The sequence below is a fragment of the Bos taurus genome, chromosome 22 (assembly GCF_002263795.3).
Source record: "Bos taurus isolate L1 Dominette 01449 registration number 42190680 breed Hereford chromosome 22, ARS-UCD2.0, whole genome shotgun sequence".
Classification (NCBI taxonomy): Eukaryota; Metazoa; Chordata; class Mammalia; order Artiodactyla; family Bovidae; genus Bos; species Bos taurus.
The window spans coordinates 48,743,226-48,770,192 of record NC_037349.1 but is presented as its reverse complement, the minus strand read 5'-3'; the positions used below and the strand labels follow the sequence as shown (position 1 = coordinate 48,770,192).

Genomic DNA, 26,967 nt, shown 5'->3' with positions numbered 1-26,967 from the left:
AATAGAAAAAAGGAAAACAAATTTTAAAAATAGAGCTTGGTGAGCACTCGCCATGTGCTAGGCACGGTTTCAAGTGCCTGCTTGATGGGTAACACCTCGTGCGATCTCACAGAGGAGTCCGCATCTTCCCGCCTGAACTGAGTGGAGAAAAGCCCTTGGCCCGAGACCTCAAGGTTCTCTGAACTGGAGGGCAGCCAGCTCAGAGAACTCAGGAAGTGGTTTTCTAGTTTTACTGAATTACCTAGAATTTGGCCTTCTTAACCTCCTGCCCCACCCAGTACAACCTTCCTTCCTAATTGCACAACAGGCTCTCAGATGTTTGGAGGAGGGCAAGAGTAAGATTGTTATCAGAATAAATGCATCCTTGCTATGAAAAACGATTTTAGGATGCTTCTGTGGTTGAGGCAGAAGTCAGCTATAGTGGCTGGGACTTGGAGAGCAGGTGCCAAATCCAAGGTCAGCCAAGACACAGTGGTCAATAGCCTCAGGGACTGAGCAGAAAACACAGGAGGGAGTGAGAACCATGAGAATGAGTGAGAGAGGGCGAGGTGACCAGGGCTGGAGTAGGAAACAGAGCTCAATATAGTCCCCCGACAATGCCAGTACAAGCCCCTGCCACAGACAGCATGTGGGGACCCCCAAAAGCCCCTCTGGAGGCATTCATCTGCTTGAAACCTTCCAACCTTCCTCCACCACGCAGCACGCCACAGGGCAGAACGTGGCGTCTCCTGTCCATTCTCAGCCCAGGGCACGGGCTGCAGTCCTGCCTCTACAGGCTTCCAAGAAGAAAAAGCTCTTTAGCCACAGTCCCGAGATCCCTTCTCATCACAACTCAGCCAAGAATAGAGGGAAAATGGAACCCATTATTCTCATTCTGAAGGGCTGGGAAATGGCTTTTGCTTTTCAACATGAAATGTGTCTAAAAATAAGCTGTGAATTTCAACCAGAGGTTGAAAATAGCTCCGGCACTGAACAGAGCTCTGTTCACAGTGGGCTCAAGGATGGCCTTCATTCCAAGAGCAAGCGCTGAAGCCACAGCCAGGGCAGGGGTCCAGGCCAGGGGCTGTCACAGGCTCACAGGGCCGCCCCTGCCATGGTCTGCCCCTCTGGCTTTAGACTGCCAAACTCTAACAGGCGTGTGGTCCAGAATTCAAGATCCAGCACCTGGCCCAATGTGCTTCTAACATCCCCAAATGCCCAGGGGTGACTCATGTGGCATTTGAATCTGAGACCCGGAGTGTAAACAGGGCTGGGGGGGAGAGGAGGGGAAGGTGGACATCAGGATCAAGAGCTCCCTGGCACAGCAGTGGTGTTCAAGGCTCTCTGAGAAGCCAAGCCACCAAATCCTCACCAGGCACTACACCTCAGAGCCAGGGGAAGCCTGCAGGCAGGAAGGGCAAGAACACACTTTAAGTGAAGTAAGGAAAATCAAACTGTTAAAGGTCTTTTTCTGCTGTTTACCATCACTCCTGGAGATTCCAAAGTTTGATAAGCCAAACATTTCTACAAAATTGGCTTGTGTTAGAAAGCCAGACTGAGAGACCTGGGCCACAGTTGCTTGGTTGGGGGAGAGCCCAGATCTGGCCCATCAAGAAGGATCACAGGCTCCAGAGGTAGTGCCATCCCCAAGCCCCTCCCATCCCCAGCCAGCCCTACTGCAGAAGCCCCTCTTCTGGGCTCACTCCCAAGGCGGAGTTACCGCAGTGACTCTCAACCAGGAGCAGTGCTGCTCCCCAGGAGACACCTGGCAATGTCTGAAGACATTTCTGACCATCACAACTAGGGGTGGGGGGTGCTACAGGCAAGCCAGTGGGATGCTCCTAAACCTCCTACATGCACAGACAGCCCCCACAGTGAAGATTCATCTGGCCCAAGGGATCAACGGCACCAAGGCAGAGAACCCCTGCGCTGCTGGAAGAATGGTATGTGGACAGAGTTAGAGGGGTGGGGGCTCCCTGAGGAGCTGAGACACCCTGGTTGGCCACAGAATCAGTCACCAGCACTACCTCGGTGCCTGGGAAGCCCGTGGGCAAGAAAGGAAGACTACATTTGTCAGCCTGCCTCTCCACATCAGGGGAAAACCTAGCCACTGAGCTGCACTATACCAACTCACTCACCTCAATTTGGGAAGATGAAAAAATTCTGTGCACAATGGTGGTGATGGGTGCAACAGTGTGAATGTACTTAATGCCACTCAACTGTACACTTAAAAATAAGCACAGTGGGGGCTTCCCTGATGGCTCAGTGGTAAAGAATTTGCCTGTTAGTCCAGGGAACACAGGTTCGATCCCTAGGTCTGGAAGATCCCACATGCCACAGGACAACTAAGCCCATGCACCACAACTACTGAGCCTGGGCTCTAGAGTCCAGGGGCCATAACTACTGAAGCCCGCGAGCCTACAGCCTATGCTGCACAGCAAGAGAAGTCACTGCAATGAGAAGGCCGCACACCACAACTAGAGAAAGTCCTCCAGAAGCGACAAAGGCCCTATATAGCCAAAAAATTGAAAACCTCTTAAAAAAAAAAAAAAGGCAAAATGGTCCACATGCCACAATGAAGATCAAAGATCCTGCATCTGTAAGATCCCGCACAGACAAATAAATAAATAAAAATACATATACTTTTTTTTTAAATAGGCAAAATGATGAATTTTATGTTACATATATAAAACAAACCAAACAAACCCCTCAGCTCTCCTCTTTGGCCTGGGAGTCCTGAGGTCAGAGCTGCCACTCAAAGTACATGCTGGTGGCGTGCACGTGTGGGCATGGTATGTCTGGAGGAGGACCTACACATCACATCAAGAGTCTCAAAGGGGCCTGTGACAAATGGAGAAAAAAACCTGAAACAAAGAATGACTTTAGGATTAAAAAGTCAAGTCACTTTCTGGGTTAGCAGAAGTCACCTACATCAGACGTGGGGTCCTGGTAGCCTGCCTGTGGGGGTGTTCGGGTCCCACTATGGAAATAGAGGTTTGAGAAGAGTGAGCGTTTTTGGACCACGGAGCCAGGGTGCAGACTCTAGGTCCCACACCCCTTTCCTGATTTGAGCCCCACAGGGTGATGCCCACTGGGCAGAGGGCTTGAGGCTAGCTCGGGAACAGATGTTTTTTCTGAGGCCTGCTAATGGTTCGGCCAGCCAGACCCTACCCTGCCTTGTCCTGCTGGCTTTCCCACCGCACACCCTCCATCCTAGATGACCAGGCCCTGCAGCTATGGGAAGCAAGGGTGCCCCACACCCTGTCTCTGGCTCAGACTGAAGGGACATGGGACAGCTGTCTAAGTTACTTTCCCAAAAGCTACCAGAAAAGGAGCATGGGATTCTCCCCTTGCTGCTGATTACTAACCATTCCCAAGAGACAGACAGCAGACTCCCCCTCTCCTGGGATGGGAAGAGCTTCCAGCCAGCACTCTACCACCTGCAGTTTCTAGCTCTGTCAGCCCTGCCCAGGGGGCCAGCACGGTGGGCTCCCAGGACTACACACTGCAGCAGGCGACTACGCCCCAGGTGTCTCAACGGTGAACGAGAACAATCACTCAGAGCACTCATCGTGACGAGGTCAGGAATACACAGAGCACTACACGTCAAGGCCTCAACAGGGTGTGGTTCACCATAAATACCCAAGAGACAGGAAGCTGTAGAGGAGGTGGACATGGACCCCAAGGGATCACAACCCCACTGGAAAAACCCCCAGTCTGGAAAATGCTTTTATGGGTGGAAGATGAAATAGCGGCAAGCAGACCACTGGGCAACCCAGCCACCACTCTCCCAACAAAACCAAAAGCTGAGAACTGGACACTCCTTAGCAAATGTGGAGGCAGAACAAAACCTCTGGGCCAAGGGCAACTCTTGGAAGAAAAGCTTTAAACCCCAACCTGGCGTGTTCCTAGAGGGAGTCCCACATGTAGGACGGGCCGTGGGCAGGGTGGGGCCTCTGCTGGAGCCAAAGAAAGCCCTGGGATGGACTTGGAGGCTTCCTGGTTCTATTCTGGGCCAACCTTGACTCGCTGGGGGCCTTGGGCAAGCCGCTTCCTGTTGTTCAGGCCAGCTTCTGCATGTGGGAAAGGCCAAGCCGCCACTAAGGTCCAGGCAGGAGGGATTTAAGCAGCCTGCACCAGAGCTGACAATCCGCGTGGCTCCACCTCCTTGGCATCACTGTTTATTTCAGCCAAAGCTGAAAATTACCTTCTTCAAAGCATGAGACCATATCAGTTATCTTTTCTACCCCAAATATTTGTCCAAAAAATATTGGTAACTATTGAATATTTTTAATTCAGGAACACTGAATGCCCTTTTACCAACAAAGGTACTAAAAATGGTTTGTGGCTGAGGAACTTCCTTTCCATGGTTTAAAAAAAAAAGGAAGTGAGAACAGGGCTGGGGCCCTTCCCATTCGTCCTAGCTGTGGCTTCAGGCCCTGCACCCTCTAGGAATCTGACAGTGCGCCCAAGGCTCGGCACCAGAGAGGTCCTTCCTCTCCTTAGGCCTCAACCAGCCAGTGGCCTGAACCACAGAAACAATCCCCCAGCAGACGACGCGGGGCCTAGGCATCTGGCAGTCTATGCTGACAGCCTCCTAACATCTTGTTTGTTCACTCCGGATTTGAAACAAAGCACCACAAGCACCTAAGAAGTTTCTGGTAAATCATGAGATCTTACCAGGTCTCTTCCCTGGAACCTGCCTAAACCTGCAGCGCCCCCACTGTCCCTGAGCCCAGTGCTGTTGACCATGACCCAGTCCACCAGCCACAGGGCTCAGTCAGGATAATGCCTGTCAGGCCACTTACCAGAGTCCCAGAGGAGCTGGCCCGCGTGGCTGGGGGCCTCTGCACTCTTAGCACTTCGCCATAATCGACGATGTCAAAGTTACTCTTCCAAACCATCACCTGTCAAGACCGACAAGCACACAGAATCAGGAGGAGAAATACCCCTTACCTGTCCTTCTTCACGGAGAAAATGGGCCCAGAGGCTACCGCCAAAGTTCTGGGCCAATGGTGGGACTGTGGTCCCCACCTGGCACCCCCACTCATCTCTGGACCTGCCCCACCTCTCTGGAGAGCAGACTTTCTGAACAGGCCCCGAGAGGATCGGGTGCTCCATCAGGGTGGAGAGTCACCATCACCACTGGGCCTCTGCACTGGCTGCTCCCTGTGCCTGGGGCATCCCAGGTCCAGACTCTGTATACCTAGCATCTCAGGCTAAATGTCTGCCCTAACACCACCTTCTAAGAGAGGCCTTCCCTGGCCCTCTTGCTAGTTTTGATCATAGCTCTCTATTTCCTCCAAGGCATCAGACACAGTAGTTGTTTAAATCTCTGTCTGCTTTCCCATGTTTATCACCTATCTCCCCACCAAAATAGAAGTTCTTTACAGTGGCAGCCTGGCCAGCCTCACTGTGAAAAGTGGTTCAGATACAGACTCCAGGCCATACCACTAGGTTTAAGATCCTGGCTACACCCCTTACTGTGTGGCTCTAGACAAGGGACTCAATCTCTCTATGCCCTGTTTTCCTCATCTGTGAAATGGGGATGAATGGTAGTTTCCGCCTCACAGGGCTGCTATAAAACTCAGACACTGGCCCCAGGGAGAAGTCTGGCCCCAGAGAGAAGTGGTTAACACACCCATTATTCTACATCCCAATAGGAGGATCTTCACGCCCTGAGGTTCCTCTTACAAAAGCTGGGTAAGAGTGCTCCCTGCTGGAGGGTGTCAGCACTCCTCCAGGGCCACTTCCAGGATGGCAGGAATTGTGAATCGTGTCCAGCAGTCAACTGAGGCCACCGAAAAACTGCCGGATCCACACAAGATGGAAACTCAATGTCCCCTGATGCTTCCCCCATCGGGACGCAGCCATAAGCCTGGTTCTGTGGGAAGCTGCTCACCACCCACAGAGCAGCACTGTTCATCACCCCCAGCTGATGGGGATCCAGGGTCTCTCATTGGTCCCCTTTACAAAAAGAACGTCGGCACTCACCCCCTTGTTTATAGGGTTCTGTGCACTGCACCAGTCTAACTGTTGAATAATCCTGAGCAGAGGAATGGCTATCAGGAATGTGGAGAGAGAATGACAAATGCCATTCCCAAAAGGCTCTCAGAGCACACAATAAGAAGGCAGCTGGGGAGCTGACAGCGGTGGCTGCCGAAGGAGGGCTCAGGGTGGGGGACCCTACTTCCTACCAGGGTGTCTCTTGTGCTTTTACCAGAACTTTACTTATGGTGTGGATTTATTAGTTTCCCTAGTCTTCTAAGCAATGAGCCAGGACTCCACACCCAGGGAAGGCTCAGGAGTCTCCTTGGTCTTCCTCCTGCCTTGTCTGGTCAGCACAGGAACTGGTGCTGGTGTGGGAAGACACCTGCCATCTCGTAGCCCTGCTGTGTCTCCAACCACCCTCTGCTTTACTGACAGACTGAACCGAAATCAGCTAGGGCTGGAGCTCACTGGGAAGCCAGTGGGACTGTCCTGGGTGAAGAAGCCAGCAGAGCTATAAGGCTGGGAGCAGCAGGATGAACATTCTGGGCAACCTACCAGGTCACACTGCCTCAGAACAGCCACTCTTTCCTCCCCAGCTCCGGGAAGTATGGTTTTCTGGCCAAGCAGCGCTGCACCAGAACCTGGAGAAAGATTTCCAGTGGGAGGACTACCAGGCCCCAGACTCTGGGCCAGACCCCAGGGACATGGTGGCAAGGCAGGACAGGACCTCCTCACACATGTTCTAGTTCTGCAGTCGTGGAGCTGGAAAATGCTGTCCCTCAGACAGCACATGAGCAGGCCAGGGAGCAATGGCTGGCAGACAGTGGAGCGCAGCCTCCAGCCACGTCCTAGCTCAGACTCAAGCTTCCTCACCCACAGAACGGCTGAAGTGAAAATTCCCCAGGGCTGCCCTGAGGACTCATTGAGGCGTCACACTCTTGCCGTGTTGCCCACATTACCAGGTCCATGGAAAGCATCCAATAATTATCTAATTATTCACCTAGAATCAGGAAAAAGAAGTTCCTAAAAAACTCTGGGGACTTCCCCAGTGGTCTACTGGTTAAGTCTCCACGCTTCCAATACAGGAGGCACTGGTGTGATCCCTGGTCAAGAAACTAGATCCCATATGCCTCATGGCCAAAAAGAAACCAGAACAAAAAACCCTCTATTTTACCTTTCTCATGGCAACACTAACCCAGACTCCTTCCAGCCCACACTGGTCTGAGCAGCAGGAGTTCTGAGATGCTGCCATGGTCGGCGCTGCAGCACCTGCTCTGGGGAAGCAGGGCGCCGCTCTGAGCACCCTACCCCAGGATCCAGCCTTTACGGCTGCTGAAAGCCGCCAAGGAAGCTGGTGAAAGCCAGCCCATCCATCTCTGGGGCACTTCGGTCCCCTGTCTGTTCTACTCAGTATCCACTGGGATCCCTCAGACCATTCTTTACTTACTTGTTCATCTGAACCGCCAGAGGCAAAATACTCCCCCGTTCTTGAAAAGGCAACCGTGGTGGCTGGACCCTGTGAGAACAAACCAAGAAGAACAAACACCAATGGTCATTCTAGATCCTCAATGCACAGGAAGAAATCAGAATCTCATGAGTGACAGTGACAGCAGGACTCAGGGCTGAGCACCTCACCCAGCCCGTGTTCTCCCCAGCCTGGGGTGGAGGAACCGGCAGGTGCCAATGCATGAGCACGACCACTGAGGCTCTGTTCCCAGACACCACTGACAAAGGTGGGCCATGAGGTCAAGGCCAGGATGAGCGAGACGATCTGTGCTGACAGCCTTGCTGGGCCGACACCACTGTCCTCACTTTCCAAGGGGAAGCCAGAGGTCACAGAGATGCACTGGCTTATCCAGGCCCAGCACTGGGGCCAGAACTTGGTCCCTTTGACCAGACCATGCCCCACCTCGTGTCCCTCTAATGAGTACGTCACTTTCCTCATGCTGGGGCCCTGGGAGGAGACCTGACCCTCTGGCTTCTCAGATGCTGAAGGTCCTCACACCTGTCCAAAGGATGATGCCAGGCCTATGCCTGGCCGCGCCCTGAGGGCCAGTGAGCACATCCAGGCTTGGGGCAGGGGACATGATCTCCCGTAAAGAGCGAGGACTCTTCCTCAAACGCCTGCAACCCGCGGCAGAAAGACACACAGCAAGAGTCAGCTCAGCACACCACCGCAAACCATCGCTTCCTTCTGGCCAAACTTTAATGTGGTTCTACCTGGCATCCCCCAAGCAAAGCCAGATGAAGGAGGTTCTCTCCTAGAGGACGATGGTGCAGCCGCTGTCTACGGCCACCTCAGTTCCTCTAGAGCAGCACAGGGAGCAACAGGAACCCCTGCTGCCCGTGGGAGGGGCCCCTGTCAGTGGGGCCGACACAGCAGTGCTGTCCATACACCTATGGACAACAGGAACACTGGGAAGCACTTCCACTCAGTGCCAGAAAGACCAGACAGGTTGTAGGCTGGAAAGGGACCCGAGGTCATGGAGCAAGGGCAGCTTCAGCCTGCCCAGAAGAGAAGGCAGGTTAGACAGAGCTGCAGGAGAACGCACGTCTGCCTACGCCTCTGGAATCTACCCACAGCTCCTCTTCTCTGAGCTGCTCATAAAGGGGGGTGAAGAAGAAGTAGCATAAGCTGGCTAACGCCAAGTGCTCAGGCTGCCTGGAGCACTCCACTTGCCCTGACACAGTTAATCCTCTGGCGCGGCCTGTATGTTTACCCTTCTGAAGGGTGACATGTCCAAGAGGGGAGGACAGGGCTGAGGTCAGGGATGAAGCCTCCAGCCGTGTCTCTCACTGCCTTCCTGTGCAGGTGGGGCCCCAGGGGCGGGGGTCACAGAACCCAGGAGTCCTGGACAGCCATCCATCAGGACAAAGCAGATCCACTCTCCCTGACGGGAAACCATGTCCACTTGCGTGGCTGAGAAAACACCAGCAGGAGCGGAGCACCACGGCTGCAGGCACAAGGTCTGGGCGCAGGGTGGGAGCAGGTCGTGTAGCGCCAGATAGCCTTCCAGGGGGACAGTCACCACAGGCTGACAGGACTTAAGGGGGGGCAATTTCAGGTGACAAGTTTACTTGAGTCTTAGACTCCTTACTGTCCCATACTTTCGATATCTTAGTGAGTATATAGCTACACTACATGAATACAAAGATAAAACGACAAAACTGTTTTCATTCTGAGGAAAAACAAAAAGGAAAGAGAAAAGGGAAGGAAAATAGTACACAGTGTATCAAAAAGCCGGGCTCTCTGCCTGCCCAGAGCTCACTGAGGAAGGGCGGGTTTCCAAGAAGTCACAGCAACTAAGGAACCAAACAAATACTCGTGGGTCAATCTCCCTTCCTGTTGTCACTCAACACCAGATGCCAGGCTGGGGACAAGATGCTGGAGGCCAAGCAGCAGCAGGACCACTGAAGAATGTGGCCAGCAGCCCAGTCTGGCAGGGGCATCAGGACCAGAGAGCAGGTGCTGGAAGTCCTCCAGGCAAGAACTAGAGCTATCCCCAGGGTCCAGGTCCCAGGAAATGCCAGGGAGGGTGCAAGCGACAAGGGTGCTCTGAGGACTCCCCCAGAGTGGAGGCCCACAGTCCGCCCCACCGGTGCCCATTTACCAAGAGGACGGCACGGCTCCTATGCCAGGCCCCTCGGTGTTCCTTCCACAAAGGCTCCTACCCTTCCACCCAGGGTGCACAAAACAGTCCGGGGCACTTGAAGCACAGCCCGAAGAACGGCTGTCCCTGGGCTCTGCTGTGGGCCAAAGTCATCATGGACTGCAGCGCAGATGCAAGCTCTCCACTGCTGATGATCCTCATGCCAAGCCTCGGGAGGTCTTTGGAGACCCAGACTACCCAAATCTTTCTTGGTTTGCAGTAAATTCATTTAAGGCTACAAATCTGCCTCTGCCTGCCACTGAGCACGCATCACCTTAGATCTCAGATCCCCAAAGCTTCCACTCCGTGGTATTTTCCTGTCCTTCATCCCAGTGTCCCGTTTCACTGGGACTCGCTGAAGCCCAGCAGTTACTGAGGAGCACACTCTGGTTTCCAAACCCTGGGGGCTGGGGAGTCTCTCCTAGCCCCGGCAGGGCCCGGTATGACGTGTGTTCTCTGAGACTGCCCTGCCTTAACGGTAACTGGCTCCTTTCAGTCAATTAGTCACTCCTGAAACACTCATCCACCGGCTCAGGGGAGGCATGTTGCCAGGCTGTTTCTTCGCCAAGGCAAGGCCCAGGGCCTCTCCAGTGCTTCCTGAGCAGTATTCTGAGCAGCAGCTCTCGCTGGGGCCCCAGCAGTGTGGATCCAACCTGTCTCCCAGTCACTGGGGGTGCCCATCTGGGGGCCAGGTCCACTGGCAGGGATGCTGCATAGGCTCAACCAGCTCCTTCCCCGCTCCCTCCCCGGATCTGGCCAGCTGGAGCCTTTTCTGAGACGATCACCGGGAGCACTGGACGCAGCCAGGCCCCCACCTCCCTTTCCCCACTGACCCAGCCTCAGGTGGCCCTCGAGCTGGACTCATACCCAGCCATTTCACTACACGCTGCCTCTGCCTGAACAACCTCTAGATCCGAGGGACCCACACTGGCTACTTCCTTCACACTCATACAGCAAAGCATCAACGGCAGGGGTGGGGAGGCAAAACAAAGGATACCATAGCGTTTAGATCCCACAGCTCTGATGACCCTCACCCCGCAGCCCCTGCAGCTTGTCCAGATCTCTCCGCTCTCCTCACCTTCCAGCCTGAGGCCCTGCACACCTGAACCCTGGCTATTGTGTCCACAACAGTTACAGTGGAAGGCCAGCCAGGCACCCCCATCACCACTACCAAGGGGTTTTGATGTTTTTCACTGGCTTCCAGCAAACACAACGGAATGTCACACCACATGCCCCACATCAGAGATAGAAGCATGGCCATGAAACACACACACAGAGATCAAGGAGGCCTCTGGCGTGGGTGCTTAACTCTAACCCCGGTGCTCAGACAGAGGCACCGTAACCCACCCCATCAGACTGTGTCTTCCACAAAACTCCGAAAGGGAGGCTCTATACTGGCTCACTCAACCTGCTGTGGCCTGGTGGATGTCCCTTTAGGGAGCCCCAAGGACAAGGAACAGCCCCCTAGCTCCTAGGCTGCTCCTGACCTCAGCCAAGGACACCTGTTCCCAGCCCTTAACCTGGGCTGCCAGCAGGGGACAGAAGATCAGGCTGAGCTCCTGGTAACTTCAGCTGGAGCACATGAACTATTCTCCTCCCTCTTACGTTCCCTCACCTCTTGCAGGAGGTGCCCAGCCATCGAAGCCAGAGCTAAGCCTCTCAAGCAGCAAAGCGAGTCCCCCAAATTAACCGACTACATAAGAAAGCTGCAGGGTGCAAAGAAACGAGGCAGGAGGGGCCTGTTCTGAGAATTTCCTTCCACCTGGGGCAGCCGGGGGGTGGCCCACATGCACAGGCACTCTGTCCTGCTGCTGTGGCTCCTCCTGGGAGGTGAGCCCCCCTTAATGCCACTTCCTCAGCTCCAGCCCAGGCCCCAGCAAGGCACAAGCTGCCAGGAGCATCAGCTGACCCATTCTCAGAGCCTGTGATTTCTCAGCAACTGAACTCAGCCCCTGGCACAGACAGACGTTGTCCCAGTTTGGGGTTCTAGGCCTTGGGTGATGGGTGCTCGCCCCACCGAGGGCCAGTTGTGGTGTGGGGAACCACGGGCCTGCTGCTCCCTGTGTGGTTTCATCACTCCACAGAGACACGAACTCCAACTGCACAGCCACAAGCACCAGATTTAACTCCCCACCCACGCCCCACCTACCATCCTCTCCCAAATAGCTCTGGGGACGAAAACCAAATGAGCATGGCTCGAGATTATGTTTCGGAAAATACAGAAAAATAAATCTGTATTTCTAGCACACTGTCCCACGTGTGCCACACAGAACTCTGCGGGGGGGCAAGGGGGAGGCCTTGCTCGGGGCAGTTGGTGGGAAAGCCCTCTCCACTGCAAAGTGAGGGGTGCGGTGGGATGAGGAGGCTGCCGTGCAGTGACAACCCCAAGTCTATACTGGCTCCAGCAAGAAGCAGGGACTCCCGTCCCTCGTGCCTAAGTGCCCCAGTCTAGGTGGATCCCCAAGGGCAAGACTTTCCAGAGCCTCAGAGAGGGCACTGTCCGCCACAGACAGCCTGGTGCCATCAGATACCAGGCTGTCCTCCAGGGGTCAGGCCCTGGAAGAGACCCAATTAAAGAAGGGCCATGCAAGTAGGCCTGGAGACCAAACAGCAGTAGGCCAAACCACTCAGGGCAGCTGCGGGACAAGGACTTTGGGTCAGGGAATCACTGCATCCCACCCTCTGGGGAATGGATTTTAGGAGCTGTGGACAAAAGTCAAGTCAGAGTGAGAGGACGTTATGGAGCGGATGAGAACAATGCTAAGCAAAATAAGAAGCCAGACAAACCCTACAGAGATTCTGGGGGTGAATGGGAGGAGGGGAAATGGACACACCCCATCCCAGATGGGAAAGGGCTGATGGCCATGGCCCTGACCCACCCATCACAGGGGTTGTCATCAAAGCCCCCTACCATGAACTCAGTTTCCTAACAAACACTGTCCGCCCATGGTGCCAGGACCATGCCCATAACAGAAACTATGAACTGCCTGTTAAAGAGCTCTCACCTAGGGACTTCCCTGGTGGTCCAGTGGCTAAGACTTGAGCTCCCAATACAGGGGGCCTGGATTTGACTCCTGGTCAGCGAACTAGATCCCACACGCCACAACTAAAGATCCCAAGTGTCACAACTAAGACCCAGCACAGGAAAAGAAATAAATAAATATTTTAGAAAAAAGAGCTCTCACCTAGAACAGCATGGGGTCATTTTCCAAGAGTTGCACAGAGAAGGGACTGAGCCCTGTGAGGACCTACTGTGTCTGGCGCTGAGCAACACAGACATCCTCTCCCATTATGACAGGTACAGGCGTCATTCATACAGAGGAGGAAAGGCTGGCAAAGGCAAGGTCTTGACCACTGTCAAAGGGTAAGAGATGGTGCCAGAATGGTTTGATCCCAACACCCAGGCCCTTTCCTCCCTTTTGTGGACCCCCAAAACTCATGCTTTTCTGGCTGAACAAGATGAGAGAGTGCCCAGCGTCTTTTCTAAACCAGAAACAGGTGGGTATAAGTGGTTCGTTCAGTCCTGGAAATACTGGGGTGATTCCTTAGAAAGCTGGGCATCAGACAAGACTGTGAACTTTCCCCAATAAAATATATCAGACATTTGGCCTCAATCAAAGCAGCTGGCAAAGGTGACCATGAGGGCTCCTTTCCACCAGATCACTGAGAGAGAAATCGTCCCAGTATCCCCAGGGGAGAAGGCGGAGGAAGGAGGACAGTGCCCCATCCCCAGGTTGGCAGAGCCTCTCCACTCTGTCCACTCTCCACCTCAATGGCAGGCTCACGTGGAGGCAGAGGGCTACCCCACCTCTCAGCCCCAAAAGGCTCCTCGGCCCATCCCACACCCCTGCCCTGGCAAAGGGCACTGTCTGCTCAGCTGGAGTTTGCAGACCTAACGCCCTCAAGCAGCAACAGCAGCAGGGTTATTGAAAGGCCAGGGCCCACTCGGGCTGGAGCCAGCAATGGGCCTGCCCAGCTCTCTGGCCTGTTGCCCAAATCACTTGCAGATACTTACCCCAAAGAAGTCTCTCAAGAGCCACACGAGCCTCAGTAGCAGCCAAGGAGTCATTTCAGGGGTACAGCATGTGTAATGCCAGCTTCCATGAGGCAGGAGCCTCGCTCAGTCACCAGTCGCACCCCCTGAATGGCCCTTTATGGCTCAGAATCCCAAAGCTGGGACTGCAGGGAGAAAGCCCCAGAATCCTTTAGGCTCACAACAAACTAGTAACTCGTGTCCGCCCGCAAACCCACAAGTCAGCCGGCCCCTCAGGAGCCAATGGAAGTGTGGCCAGTCACACACCAGAGAACCACCAAACTGCCAGCAGGGTCAGACCCCTGGGGCACCAGCTGCCCTTGGTGCTGCATGCGGGCCCACCCAAGAGACCCAGACCACCTCAGGTGATCCCGATCTTAGCTTTGCACTTCGCATGTGGCCGTCCTGGTGCTCCTGTGCCTTCAGGAGACAGCAGATTTCTGGCCTCAACCCAGGGCAAGAGAGCTTCTGCCCAACAGCTCTGCCTCCTCGACTCTTCCTTCTCCACTCTGACCCTTCCTCGCTCTTCCCGCATTAGAGGTGGTTCAGGCCAGCCCTCTCACAGGACACAGAGACACTTCCTTGGCACACACAGAGCCCCTTCTCTTGGTCAGGGTCTAGTTCACCCCAGCACCAGTCCCCTGCGGCTGACTCCTCTCAGCTGGCCTCTGACCCCCGGCCTGCACTGTACCTTCTCACAGGTGTGGAACTGGAAGCCCAAGGGGGTTGTTGCTCCATGGAGCAGAATAACTCAACAGCCCTCCCTCTAAAGCTCCCTCAGGGCTCTGCCTGAAGGCGATCACAAGGAAGCCCTCAAGTCCAAACCAAAGCTTCAAGGGGATCCCTCTCCCACTGACCAGAACGCTGTCATCCAACAGGCAGGCTGGACAAGAAGCCATGAGGCCTGCTGGCCTCCTACACAGACCAGTGATCTATTACTAAGAACAAGAGTGAGATTACAACTCAACTTGTAACAGTCATACACATGGGCTCAGCCGGTGTGTTGGAAACTGTAGATATGGTTAATTGTCCCCGTTCGACAACCCTAAGCTGCCTAGACCATATTCTGGGCTTCGGTTCCCCCACCAGGACTCAAAGGTGCTTTCAAATCTGCCAACTACTCCATGGGACAGAATCCCTGGGCATCTGGGGCCACTAGGGAGCCACGGGGCTGCTCAGCCACAGGCTTTAGGAAGTGGCCAGTGACAGCTGTGCTGGGTGAGGCCCTCAGTCACCTCCCGGAACAGAATGTGGAAGCTCAAGTCACCAAGGAGCTCAGCTGCGCATCTTACTGGAAGGACAGGGCCAGGGACACTTCATGAGGGGGGGAGCCTAAGACCAGACGCTGCACAGAGCATGCAGGCAGAGCTGCACTCCTCAGCCACGGTACAGGCCCTCTCCCGGGGCTGGGCCAGGGCGATACACTCTCCAAAGGGGCAACACAGGTGTCCCAGACTGCTCCAGGGTGGAACCACTCTGGACGGACAGCACGCACAAACCCTCACAGGTCAGGGACGTTTACGGAGCACACTGGCTCCCAGTGACAACACAGGTCCAACCTCCACAGATCTGTCCCCTCCGGGAGAGAAAAGCCACTCTTGCTCCCAGCCCAGATGTCCACCTGCTCTAGGTATTCAGGTTGGTTGGTGGACTGTTTTTATCAACTGCCTCAATCAAGGCTGCTCAACCGCACTATCCTTTCTAAGGAAGGCACCCTTAGCTGACTGTGAATCACCCCAAACCCAGGCCCCTAAGGCCCGCAGCACACCAATGCTAAGTGTCTGTATTTGACAGGGATTTTCAAGGGTCAGAACAGAGACAAATGTGAGTGTCCCATACGTGAGCCTCACACTTCAAAGTCCCACTTTGATCATCTGAGCAGCACTTTGGGGGAGAAGCCCACCCTGTGTCACCTAACCCTCCAAGTACCACCCAAGACTCAACCTGCCTCTCCTTGTTCCCTAATGCATCTCATGCCACCTCAACTCTGCTGATGGCCACAGTGAGTCCCCTGCTTGCCAGGCATGAGCCCCAGGGGATGGGACCACCGCATCCATTTCATACCCATGATGCCCAGCCCAGCAAGCCAGGGAGCGGATGACAAATGGACAAGCAGACAGCAAGATGAATAGGGGTGAGCTTGCTTCTCTTTCTTCCCCTTTCCTCTGGGCACTGCAAGCTTGGTGCCCTGAGGAAGACCTGATTCCTGGAGCCATTTCCCATTCTCCACACCCCAAAACTATCAGCTGTCCTCAGCCTAGCTCCCACATTCCAGGTTCAACAGCAGACAGGCAACCACGTGATTTATCATGGCCCCTGTCTTGCTTCTCTGGGAGAACAACATCCACAGGCTTCTATGCTCTGACGCTGGGCCTGAGCTAAGGAATGCCCCTGTAGATGCTGCATTCAAGGCTTCTCAGGCTCAGAGGCGAGTCAGCGGTCTAAAGAGCACTCACAAGAAAAAGCAAAGAACGGGGTGATCACCTGGTGTGCACCTGTCTGCACGGTATTTCCGTGCATGGCTTTTCCTTCATCATCGGAACACAAGAGGCAGCAGCCTTCACGTGGTTTTCAAATGCCCTCCTGTTATAAGAGCCAAAACTCGTTACGCATGAATCTAAGTAATCAAATTGCCACAGGGATAACCAAGTGATTCGCCCACAGGCTGACAACAAGAGCAGCAGTCACCTCAGCCCAGTGGCCACACATGACACCTAGATGTGTCAATATTAGGGGAACAGGTCCACACTCCTGCACACCAGACATGTCTCTGACAGACAAGGGGTCACCACAGCTGACGGCAAGTGGCCTCCACGTCCCAGGGAAGCAAAAGAAAAGGCCTATGCCCCCACAAGACCCAGCCAAGGCCCTATACACCCCAATTCAGGTGGCAATGGGATCCAGAGGGCCCTCAGGTAGACAGCTCAACCCAGCTGCTGGCTCAAGAGGCATAAGCACCCCAGAGCCTCCCTCAGCCCTCGAGAGCGACCCCACTCTCCATCCTGCCTGCGCCTGCTCACAAATAGAGAAGTGGACAAACGGAAATGCTCTGGTCTCTGTCCCAGCAGGAAACACTCTGCTGACCACTCTGCTCAGCAGGAGACACTCAGCCGCACCCAGGGTGCTGCAGGGCAGAGCCTTAGGCAGCCCGCCTCCCACAGCCCGCCCACCAGGGCCAGTGCTCAGTCACTGCCCCACACGGAGCCAAAGCACGGATGTGTTGCTAAAAGCGGCTCAGAGAGAAGGCCCCTCTCCTAGATTCAACTCCGGGAATTCCTCAGCAAATGTGTGGGAAGATTTCCCTCCTTCATGCCCACCTCCGCGAGGCACCTGTTGTTTTTGCCTCCAAAGGGCTCCAGGAGGCTTCATGGCTGTTCACGGAATGGGTCCCAGGGCTCTTCTCAACCACACCACCAATGGAGGCTGGAGGTCACTTGGGACAGACTCCATTCAGCCCCTAGAGAAACCCTGCCGACCATGTCCAGGAGCCTCTCTCCCCACCCACATCTGACTGAACCCCTGTGCTCCCTCCTCAGCTGCTGCCCCAGGCCCAGCGCTTCTGCAGAGGTCACAGCTCTTGTGGGTAGGAAACCTGTTTCTGCAGCTCACCCCACTGCCCAGGCTGTGGGGGGATGCAAAACACTGCCCCCCCATCAGGCGCCAAGGGAAGGGTCACTTTGAGGCGGCACCTTCACCCCACGCCACGCCACCCCGCCCAGGCTGACGCCCTCACCTGATGGCCATGGAGTGTGTAGAGCAGCCGGCCCTCCATGAGGTCCAGGATCTTCAGGGTTGAGTCGCTGGAGGCTGTGACCAGGTAGTTCCCCGACGGGTGGAAGGAGAGGGCGTTCACTGCCGCGCTGTGCACTGGGGGAAGGACAGCAGTCAGGCGCAGGCCAGGAGGCCTGTGAAGCCAGAAGACAGCAGGACCAAGGCTTGCACGGGGCTAGGCCAGGGCAGCCAGCACCCCGAGCTGCTGTGAGGAGCCTCCCAAGGACTTTCCAGGAGGGCAGCACGAGCAAAGGGCAGGAGGAGACCCACCCAGAGGGCAGGCCGCGGGAGACGCAGGGCAGGTGGGAGCACGTGGGGCAAGGCCAGGGGATCGAGCCATCCCTCCGCCTCTCCCTCCTCACCAAGCTGTCAAGCTAGAGACGAACAGAGTGCCTGAACATAACCCTCACTCTGCCTCACATGCTGCCACCTCAGGGAAACCAAATGGAAAAGAAAACCCCTGAAATGCCACTACGACGCCCCTGCCCTGGGGGAAAGAATGTGAGCGGGATGGGTGAGAAGAGAGTGCAAACAAGCTCTCGGGAGCCAGTCAGGCTGGGGTTCTGATCCCAGGCTCCCGACTGGCCCACCCTGACACACTGAGCTTGTCTCTCCTTCTGCGGCACAGCACCCACCTTAGCGTGCTGTGGGGATACTACCAGCTGATGCCTGGGAGGCGTCTGTGCAGAGTGAGCCCTGATGCCCCTCTCCACCACCCCAGGCATCCGACGCTACTCCAGGTCCTGCCACTCAACCCCCTTAACAGCTCAAGCCCCTCCATGACTCTTCCCCAGTGCTCTAGCCCAAGCCCCACCATCCACGCTGGTGTCCCTCACTCTCCAAGATCTGACCCCTAGCCCTGTAGGTTCCCTAGCTGGGGGACCTTCCTACCCCTTGTTCCCCTTGGGCCGGGAAGACCCTGACTGGCCTCTTTCCCTGACCCTGCAGCTCAATGTTCAGTTAACGCCCCAGGGAAGCCTCCCCTGACCTCACCATCAGGGTCTTGTTTTGGCCTCCTGAAGCACCATGAGCCTCTTCAAAGCAAGGGTTTTGCATTTATGTGCAGTTAATTCATTCCCCACTGGGTCCCCTAGAGACCACGTGCTCCACTAGGCAAGGGCTGTGTTGGGTCCCTGGCTCCCGGTTCAAGGCCTGACACTGAACGGGTCTCAAAAAGCAGTTGGTGAGTGGGACCCAGACAGGACACACAGGGATGGGCAGTTCGAGGACCAGCCAGCCACATCACAGCTTCTTAGAGCAGCTGCTGAGGAAGACCTGGTACCTTCATACCCACTACTACTGGCCAGAGGGCGGGTGGTGGGGTAGGGTGGCAATCAGTGGGACTACAGTAACCATGAACCCACCAAGTCAGAACAGCCATAAATATAAAGGCAAATTCTAAAGCCAACCCCTCATCCTGGCACGTGAGCGTGCAGGAGCCACTGCTGGGCCAATAAACACCCCCACCACGAACTAGTCTCCACAGAGCCGACAGAGGTGCACGGAGCCCCTCAAACTCCAGTCTGGCCAACATGCAGACGCCGGGGACTGTGGATTCACGGTCCTGGCACACTTAGGGGAGACAGCCAGGACTTTACGTAACACGATATTCAGGTCTGAACACTCTCGGCACCAGGAACTCCAAGAGATGGCCTGGAGTGGGGCTGCCGGGATCCCCAGAGTCAGCTCCTGGAGCCACAGCCCAGAGCCCCCACAGCCCAACACACTCCTATACCAGGGCCAAGGGAAAGGGGGCAGCACCCTCAGTGCTTACCAAAAACAGGGGCATAGAGAGCAGAGAAAAAAAGTCACAGCAACCCCAGCTGAACTGAACAGGCACCAGCCGCACACAGCAACAGAAAGAACATAAATAGCGCAGAGTGTGACCAAGACTCCCCACGTGTGGGGGGAGCACCCACGTGTGCAGACCCAGAAGCAGCGTGGACTGAAGCTCCTGACACAAAGCAGGATTCTCTCTGAGGAGCACAGGAATAGGGGGGCCTCTAATTCATCTACATACTTCCAGAATATATTTTTTCAGCATTAGACTATAGTTACTATGATAACACAATTGAGTGGATGTTTAAAAAGTAAATCCTTCCTTCACCCTGAGTGTCAAGTCTGGGGAGCAGGAGACAGGGTCCTGCAGGCTCTTCAGGCTGTGTGTCTCTAGGCTGCGAGCCTGCTCCTGAGGGGCCGTGCCCGCCAGAAGGCAGCTTCACACTCGTGGTGAAGTTGGGGGTGGGGGGGTTGGGGGGGTGGGGGTTGAGGGAGGCAAACACAGCAAGATCCCCTGCGCCCTCAGCCCCACAGCAGACAGCGTGGAGAGTCAGCTGCGCACCGCGCCACCCCCCCCAACCTCACCACTCCCCCATCTCCTCTTGGGCCTCCTCAAAATGCTGCTCCTGGCACTTCTGCCTCCCTGAGCCTGGAGAAGGGCACACTATTCTTGTTTCTGCAGCCCCTGGCAGCCTGCGCTGGCATGAGTGCCACCCCCGCCCCAACCTGAGACAAAGTTGGGAGAGCCAGCAGCAGGATCGAGCAGGGAAGCAAGCTCAGGGAGCACAGGGCTTGTCCAGCACCAGCCAGGGGCAGGGCGTGGCTACCACGCCAGGGCCTCCTACCTGGTCAAGCCCACCCAAGGGAGGGAACTACCCCTCCTCCCTGAGGAAGGGTGCCCAAAGCCCGGCTCCACGATAAATGACAGGAGTAGCAAAGGCCTCTTGGCTGGGGTAGAAATACCTGGAACCGTTGACTCCAGAAGAGGGCTCAGCCCGGCAAGCCAGGCTTTTGGAGATGTGCCAGACCCCACAACCAACTGCCTTTCCCCACTCGCTCAGCTGCCTCATCCCCTAGCCCTGTCAGCCTGGGGCAGCTTCTCCAGCTCTGCAGAGGGTGGGACTGTGCCAGGGAGGCCTCATAAGAATTAGCCCTGAATGACAGTCCCCCTGGACGATGGAGGCCCAGCTGCCCCACGAAGGGGTGAGCCTCCTGTCACAAAACCCTGAGCAGTGATGGCCCACAAACAATCCACTTTTCACCAAGCCTGAAGCTGCAGGCCCTCTGCCTGGCTCCATGGCAGACATGAGTGACGGCTGATGGGAGGCTGCCAACCGGGCACAGCTGTGTGCTACACCCCACCCCCACCGCTACCCCAGAGAAGGGATGCCAACTCAGGGTCAGAGATGTACCAGCTCGAGGTCCTACAAGTCACCAGGGTGCCAGGGAGGGGGCCTGAGGTCACTGCAGACCCTGCCCCCAGTAGTGGAACAGGTCACAGCTACGGCTTAAGGAGACATCTGGGTATTCCCAACCTGCCTGCACAGCTCTTCCTGCTGAATCCTCAGCAAACCTGCCCCCCTGCCCAATGGGCTCCAAACTGGCCAAGGGACCCAGGTGCCCAAGCAGCAGGTCCCTTCCAGGACAGGCCACACCAGTGCCGAGCCGCACCACATTCCCCACCCCACCACAAGGAGCTTGGCACCAACCACCCAGGGTGGCTCTCACAACACAACTGGCATCACAGGTGACACAGAGGCTGTGGGCTTACAAGAGCTGTGGGCTCACACGATGAAGGTGCTCTGACAGCAGCAAAGGACGCTCCAAACACTGCTCTGCAGGAACGCTGTGTGAACGCTGGCTCAGGGAAGGCGGGGGAGAGGCAGCGTGTTGGCCAGATCAGGTGGGACAGTACCTGGCCTCATGAGCAACCCTTTCAGTCTCCAAAACCCAAAAAGGGTGCAGACCTGCCCTGCTGGCTACACAGCAGCTTTAAAACCTTCCTTGACCATGTCTGGGGTAGGGCGGGGCATCCAGGGGGTTGCTAAGGACCAATGTACAGAGAAGCTGGGACTCTGAGCTCTAACTGGAACTTCTGGAGAGAGCCATGTCCTCTCAGAGGCCTTGGGCAAATAAATGACTGGAATCAACACAGTGTGAGGAACCCGCAGCTTCTTCGCTGCATGACCCAGGCAAGCCTCAAACATCCCATCTGTGAAATGGGGAGCAGCCCTGCCCTGCTGACCACCCAGGCCTGTCCCTGGATATCGAACACACACGTGCCTGGAAAGCACAAGGCACATGAAGGGATCTGGGACAAGGCTGCTCAGATGTCTGAACAGTCTTAGTGTGGGCTCCGAGCATATGGCACCTAAGCCATCTCCGTGGGGACTGGCACTCTCGGGGCTCCAGCGCCCCACCAACTCCTTGCTGAATTGGGAAATCAGAACTGCTCCCTGCAGTGACAGGCCAGAGCAAGACACTCCTCGCCTGAGACAAAGGGTGCCAGCCATCTGCTGTTGCCCAAAGTGATTCTAACACGCCAACAGGGGACGGGAAGTACCCTCCACAGAGCAGGATTTTGGTGGGTGGCCACAGGCGGCCTGGACTCGCTGGCCACACACTGCAGTATCACGAACCAATTTCTCAGAAAAGCACAACAGCCTTATGCACTCAAACCCCAATCAGGGGAGACACTGGACGCCACTGGCCTTAAAAACTTTCCCTGGGTGTCTTAAGGGGTCAGAAAACAACTTCGGGGCCTGCTGCCAAGGGACTGGGAGCCCTTCTTGGGGATTCAGCCTCCCAGGGATCCCCCTGCCTCTTGTGGTGGGGAGACAATTGCTACTCAGGAGCTAGAAACATCTCTCAGGTCGAAGGTGCTGCCACAGCACTCCCTAGGGGAGCGGCTGGACCTGAGCAGACCTGACCAGGTCCCTACCAGTAAAGAGGGTGAGGGGTGGACCCCCTACCAGTGAGCTCAGGCCTGCGAGGTTTCCTTGAGCCCTGGAGGCTGAGCCCAGAGGGAATCCAGCTGTTTGTGGGGTGCTCCAGGCCCCCGAAGTCTCTGGTCCCTAAGCGGGGGTGGTGCTTAGGAATCGAATGCTTCAGGCTTGCTGAGTGGCTGTCATGAGAGGAAAGGATAGCTGTACTAACAGACTGAAATTCCTCTGCGGAGCCCGTCAGCCTCATGCACCTCAGGTCCCCTCAGCACTCAACCTCTGATGCCACCTGAGTCCACCCACCGCCCCCCAGCCCTGCCAATCATGGACCTCCCACTCCCACCCGCTGCCAAGCCTGCTCCCTCAAGAACCCGAGGCACCTCTCCCCAGCACCCTCCACTCTTCTCCACTGTTGTGGGTCACCACACCCTGACCACCCTCTTCAGGATACCCCACTTTCCTCCACTCCCCCGGCTCCGCTCTCCTCAGCCCTCCACTTCGAGGAGACCAGGCTCCCAGCCGTCCCTCTGGATGCCTTGTGGATCTTTTTCTTCCAAGCTCAGGGATGCAGGACGTGTCCTCAGCCCTTCTCACACCCCAGATCCGGGCTCAGCTGGCCCCTCCACTCCACAGCATCAGCTTTGCCTAGATCCAGTCTCCAGAACCTATCCTCTGGGCCTGAGCCCTGCCTCACTCTCATGTCTAGCCTTCACCCAACATCGGGCATGGACAGCCCGCCCACCAGGCACATGGCTTCCTACTCAAGCAGGCTCTCAGCACGCTATCCTCTCAGATGCCTGTCACCTCTTCACCCCATCCCAGCACGTCCAGCCAGGACATGGGCTACAGCATGGCATTCCAGGCCCTCCCCTGCGGGTACCTGTTGCTATACCTCGTCCACACCAGGCACCCGACCCATCAGAGGTGTGCCTGGACTCTCCCAGGGTCACCTGGGGATTTTCCCCATCAGTATGAAGATTTATGTGGTAAAACCACATATCCAGTACTAGACTGTAATCCTCATTTGGATTCTCCCATCAGATCCTCACAAATCCCATCAGGCAGGTTACCACCACCTCTGCACAGACAGGAAGCAGAGTCCAGGCACTCCTCTGCCTCATCACCTCCCTGCCCATCTCTCCCTGTCCAAGGCCCCCTGACCTCACACTCAGAGACAGCATTCCCACCCAGCACCACTCTGCTCCTCCTACCTGCCCCCATCAGTGTGCTGGTATACCCAGTTTGCAACTTGGGCCTGGCCCAAAGCAGGAGAAAGGCCTCTAAGGCTGAAGGAGAGGAGAGGCATGGTCTCCAAGGAGAGGGCAGACCCCGCTGGGGCTCTGATCTAGAAGCCCTGTCTGAAACAGCCATCAGTGACAAACTCCAGGGTTTCCTGTTGAAGCAAGAATCATTCTTGTGGCTGGCCCCTGCCACCTGGTGGTGGTGTGCAGTACTGCAGGCCTGGGCCAGCCAGGCCAGCCTTGCAAGGAAACCAGACCTCAGGACTCCAGGACAGACTCAGCAGCAGCAGCATCACCATCACTGTCACCAACACTGCACCAACGCAACATAGAGAGGCACTCTCTAAGCTCCTGTCATGGATCAACTCATTACACAAACACCACCTATGAAACACGTCTCATCATCGTCCCAGGGGTACACAGGAGTCAAGTAACCTGCCCAAACTCACTCAGCTATCTCCATCATGTGCTTTTCAAGACCAGGACCCATTCTCCCTTCTTGGAAGGTCTGTTCCTTTAGTCACCCCAAGAAAATGCCAGCCTCAAACATCTAAGACTCGGAACAGCTTGTTGGGGGTGCAAGGAGAGAACTCTGAACCCCACACCCCATAACTTTGTACAGGTATGTCCTTCTCCACTTACTCCTTGGAAGGAAAGTTATGACCAACCTAGACAGCCTATTAAAAAGCAGAGACATTACTTTGTCAACAAAGGTCCATCTAGTCAAGGCTACGGTTTTTCCAGTGGTCATGTATGGATGTGAGAGTTGGACTATAAAGAAAGCTGAGCGCCAAAGAATTGATGCTTTTGAACTGTGGTATTGGAGAAGACTCTTGAGAGTCCCTTGGACTGCAAGGAGATCCAACCAGTCCATCCTAAAGGAGCTCAGTCCTGGGTATTCATTGTAAGGACTGATGCTGAAGCTGAAACTCCAATACTTTGGCCACCTGATGGGAAGAACTGACTCATTTGAAAAGACCCTGTTGCTGGGAAAGATTGAGGGCAGGAGGAGAAGTGGACGACAGAGGATGAGATGGCTGGATGGCATCACCTACTCAATGGACATGAGTTTGGGTAAACTCTGGGAGTCGGTGATGGACAGGGAGGCCTGGCGTGCTGCAGTTCAAGGAGTTGCAAAGATCGGACACGACTGAGCGACTGAACTGAACTGTCCTTCCCATTTTCGGGTGTGAATTTTGTAAGTAAGCCCATGAACTTGAAACTTAGTCCCAAATTCACAACCACAGTTCTTCAAACTACTCCAGCTCTGACTCCCCCTGGTTTCGCCCCAAACCCCCAGGTCTGTCTACCCATTCAGCCTCCGACAGAACTCTCAACGCCTCCTGTGGTACCTCACCAGCTCCCTTTCTGGGTCCGTATCCCCACAGCTGTGGTGAATCACAGTTCTGTCCAGTCACACCTGCCCTGAGGCCAGTTCCATACCCTAGTAGCTTCAGATATTTCATCTTGAGCTCACACAAGTCTGACCCCACCCCCATCTCCCTCCTGGAGCCTGACAGCAGCCCATATTGACAGCCCACCACCCTGCCTTCCAAGGGCTACAATTAAATTAGGAGACACAGCACCAGGGCTGTGTTTGCCAGCCTGGCCCCTAACAAATGGACCCTCCAAACAGCTCCTGGCTCCACATTTGTGGAGAACACCATGGAACCAGAGGTGGCCAAGGTCCCACCAACACAGACCTCTTTTGACAAACCTCTCCCCTTCATCACCTCCAGGGCTATCAGCTTGGCCCCAGAGCACAGAGCGTCCATTACAGGGGGAGGCAGGTGGCATGTGCAGCCCCTGAGAAGTGCCCCTCACGAGGTGCCCTGACCAGAGCCCCCATTTGGCCCGCAGTGTGCGTGAGGCTCTGCCACTTCACAAATGGCCACCAGAGGGCTGGTGGATGCCAGGTGGCAACCCCTTCCATCCCCTAGCCAAGTTTCCAGACAGCCACGCCATAGACGACCCACCCCTGGAGATCCCAACAGACCCAGGACTCCCCACAGCTAGCCAGGGCTGTCCTCAGGCCCAGTTCAGCCCCGCAGCCATGAGCTGGACACCTGGCACAGCACAGTCCCGCATCAGCCCCTCGGGGACACTCACACTGATAGTGCTGTAAGAGCCGGTGAGTCCGCACGTCCCACACCTTCACCGTGTTGTCCATGCCGGCAGCAGCGATGCACGTGCCACTGGGGTGGAAGTCCACGTAGGTGACAAAGCTGGAAAGAGGGGGCCACCGAGTGCTGTAGGAGGCCTGACTCAGACCCCAGAACGCCCAGCGCCTCCCCGTGCCCACACATCTGCTCATGCTGCTCCCCTCGGCGCAGAACACCTCCCTGCTGCCCTGTGTCTTTAGCGGGCGGCCAAGGGAAGGCAAGAAGGAGAGGGCGAGGAAAGAGCTAGGAGTGACCTGGGGGGGACTTCCAGAAGCAAGTCCCAGCACAAACCTCTAAATTCGAGCAGAGACACTGCTCTTCAGACCAATGGTCAGCCAGCTGCTCGCAGGCTTTCAGTCAGAGCCGGCGCCCCGACCTGAGCCAGAGGCAGAGCAGACCCTGACAACTGAGGCCCAGACAAGAGGGGCCAGCAGGTTCCAGATCATCTGCTCACCTATTCCTAGGAGACAAGCCAAGGGCCCTTGATAGACTCATATGAGACACTCAGGATGGTACTGTGGCCTCAGGAGGGGCCCTGACATGGGGGTCTCAGCCTACTGGGGGCAAAAGCTGGGGTTCATTCAGGGACCCAGATCAGGTGAGGCCCTGCTCAAACACAGGCTCCTCCCTCTCAATGATGCAACACAATACGAACAGGCACCATCTGCTACAAGAACTGATTAGCCTTTCATTTATCAAGTCATCACCAAGGAGAACATACTAACATCCTTTTAGGGGTCTGGGTTCAACTTCTTCAGACACACATGTCACAATTCTGAGAACTAGAAAATGAAGGAAAAAGAGAGCCCCAAGAGTTTCATGCCTTGAGGTTAAGCCTCTTATTGTTTGTGGGATGAGGCAGAACCTTTCACACACACACACACAAACAGATGCAGAGCCAGGGAGCAGCAGAGACATGGCTGAGGGACCCCAATGCCACCACCGGAGGCCCCTACAGCCTTTTTATGCCCTAGTCTGTGCTGTTCTCGAGGGCCTACAGGTGGGGGGAGAGGATCTAGGAACTTACCCGCCATGCTCACAGTATGAGTGGACACACTCCCGGCTGGTCTTGTCCCACAGTTTGACAGTTTTGTCATCACTGGCGGATACGATGAGCCGCCCATCCGGGGAGAACCTGAACCGGCGGGGACAGGAGTTACAACACCAATCAACAGACATCACAGGTGCCACACATCGCCTTCCAGTCACTCTTCTTGAGCTGCCCAGCACAGGAATGTGCTGGGGCCACACACCCTGCTCTGACCCTGAGTGATCCTGGGCAAATGCTCTTCTCTCTGCAAGACGGACCAGAAGGGTGCCCACCTTCTGGTGAGCAGGTAAGAAGTATGGTCACACACAAGGCCCCCGACACTGCACATGGCAATATGCATGCTGAGTCTGGTGTTGTAGCAACAAAGT

The 26,967-nt window shown here is 55.6% G+C and overlaps 1 protein-coding gene across 5 annotated transcripts in view; it reads right to left on the bottom strand.

Annotated features, from left to right (window-relative positions):
• Positions 1–26,967, bottom strand: part of POC1A (POC1 centriolar protein A) — a 77,013-nt gene that overhangs the window by 36,405 nt on the left and 13,641 nt on the right. For all 5 annotated transcript variants that reach the window (XM_059879771.1, XM_059879770.1, XM_059879769.1 and 2 more), the window contains 5 exon segments: positions 26,576–26,683; positions 25,496–25,611; positions 17,387–17,520; positions 7,418–7,486; positions 4,788–4,886 (listed from right to left, as the gene is read on the bottom strand). In XM_059879771.1, the coding sequence (XP_059735754.1) occupies positions 4,788–4,886; positions 7,418–7,486; positions 17,387–17,520; positions 25,496–25,611; positions 26,576–26,683 (526 nt within the window).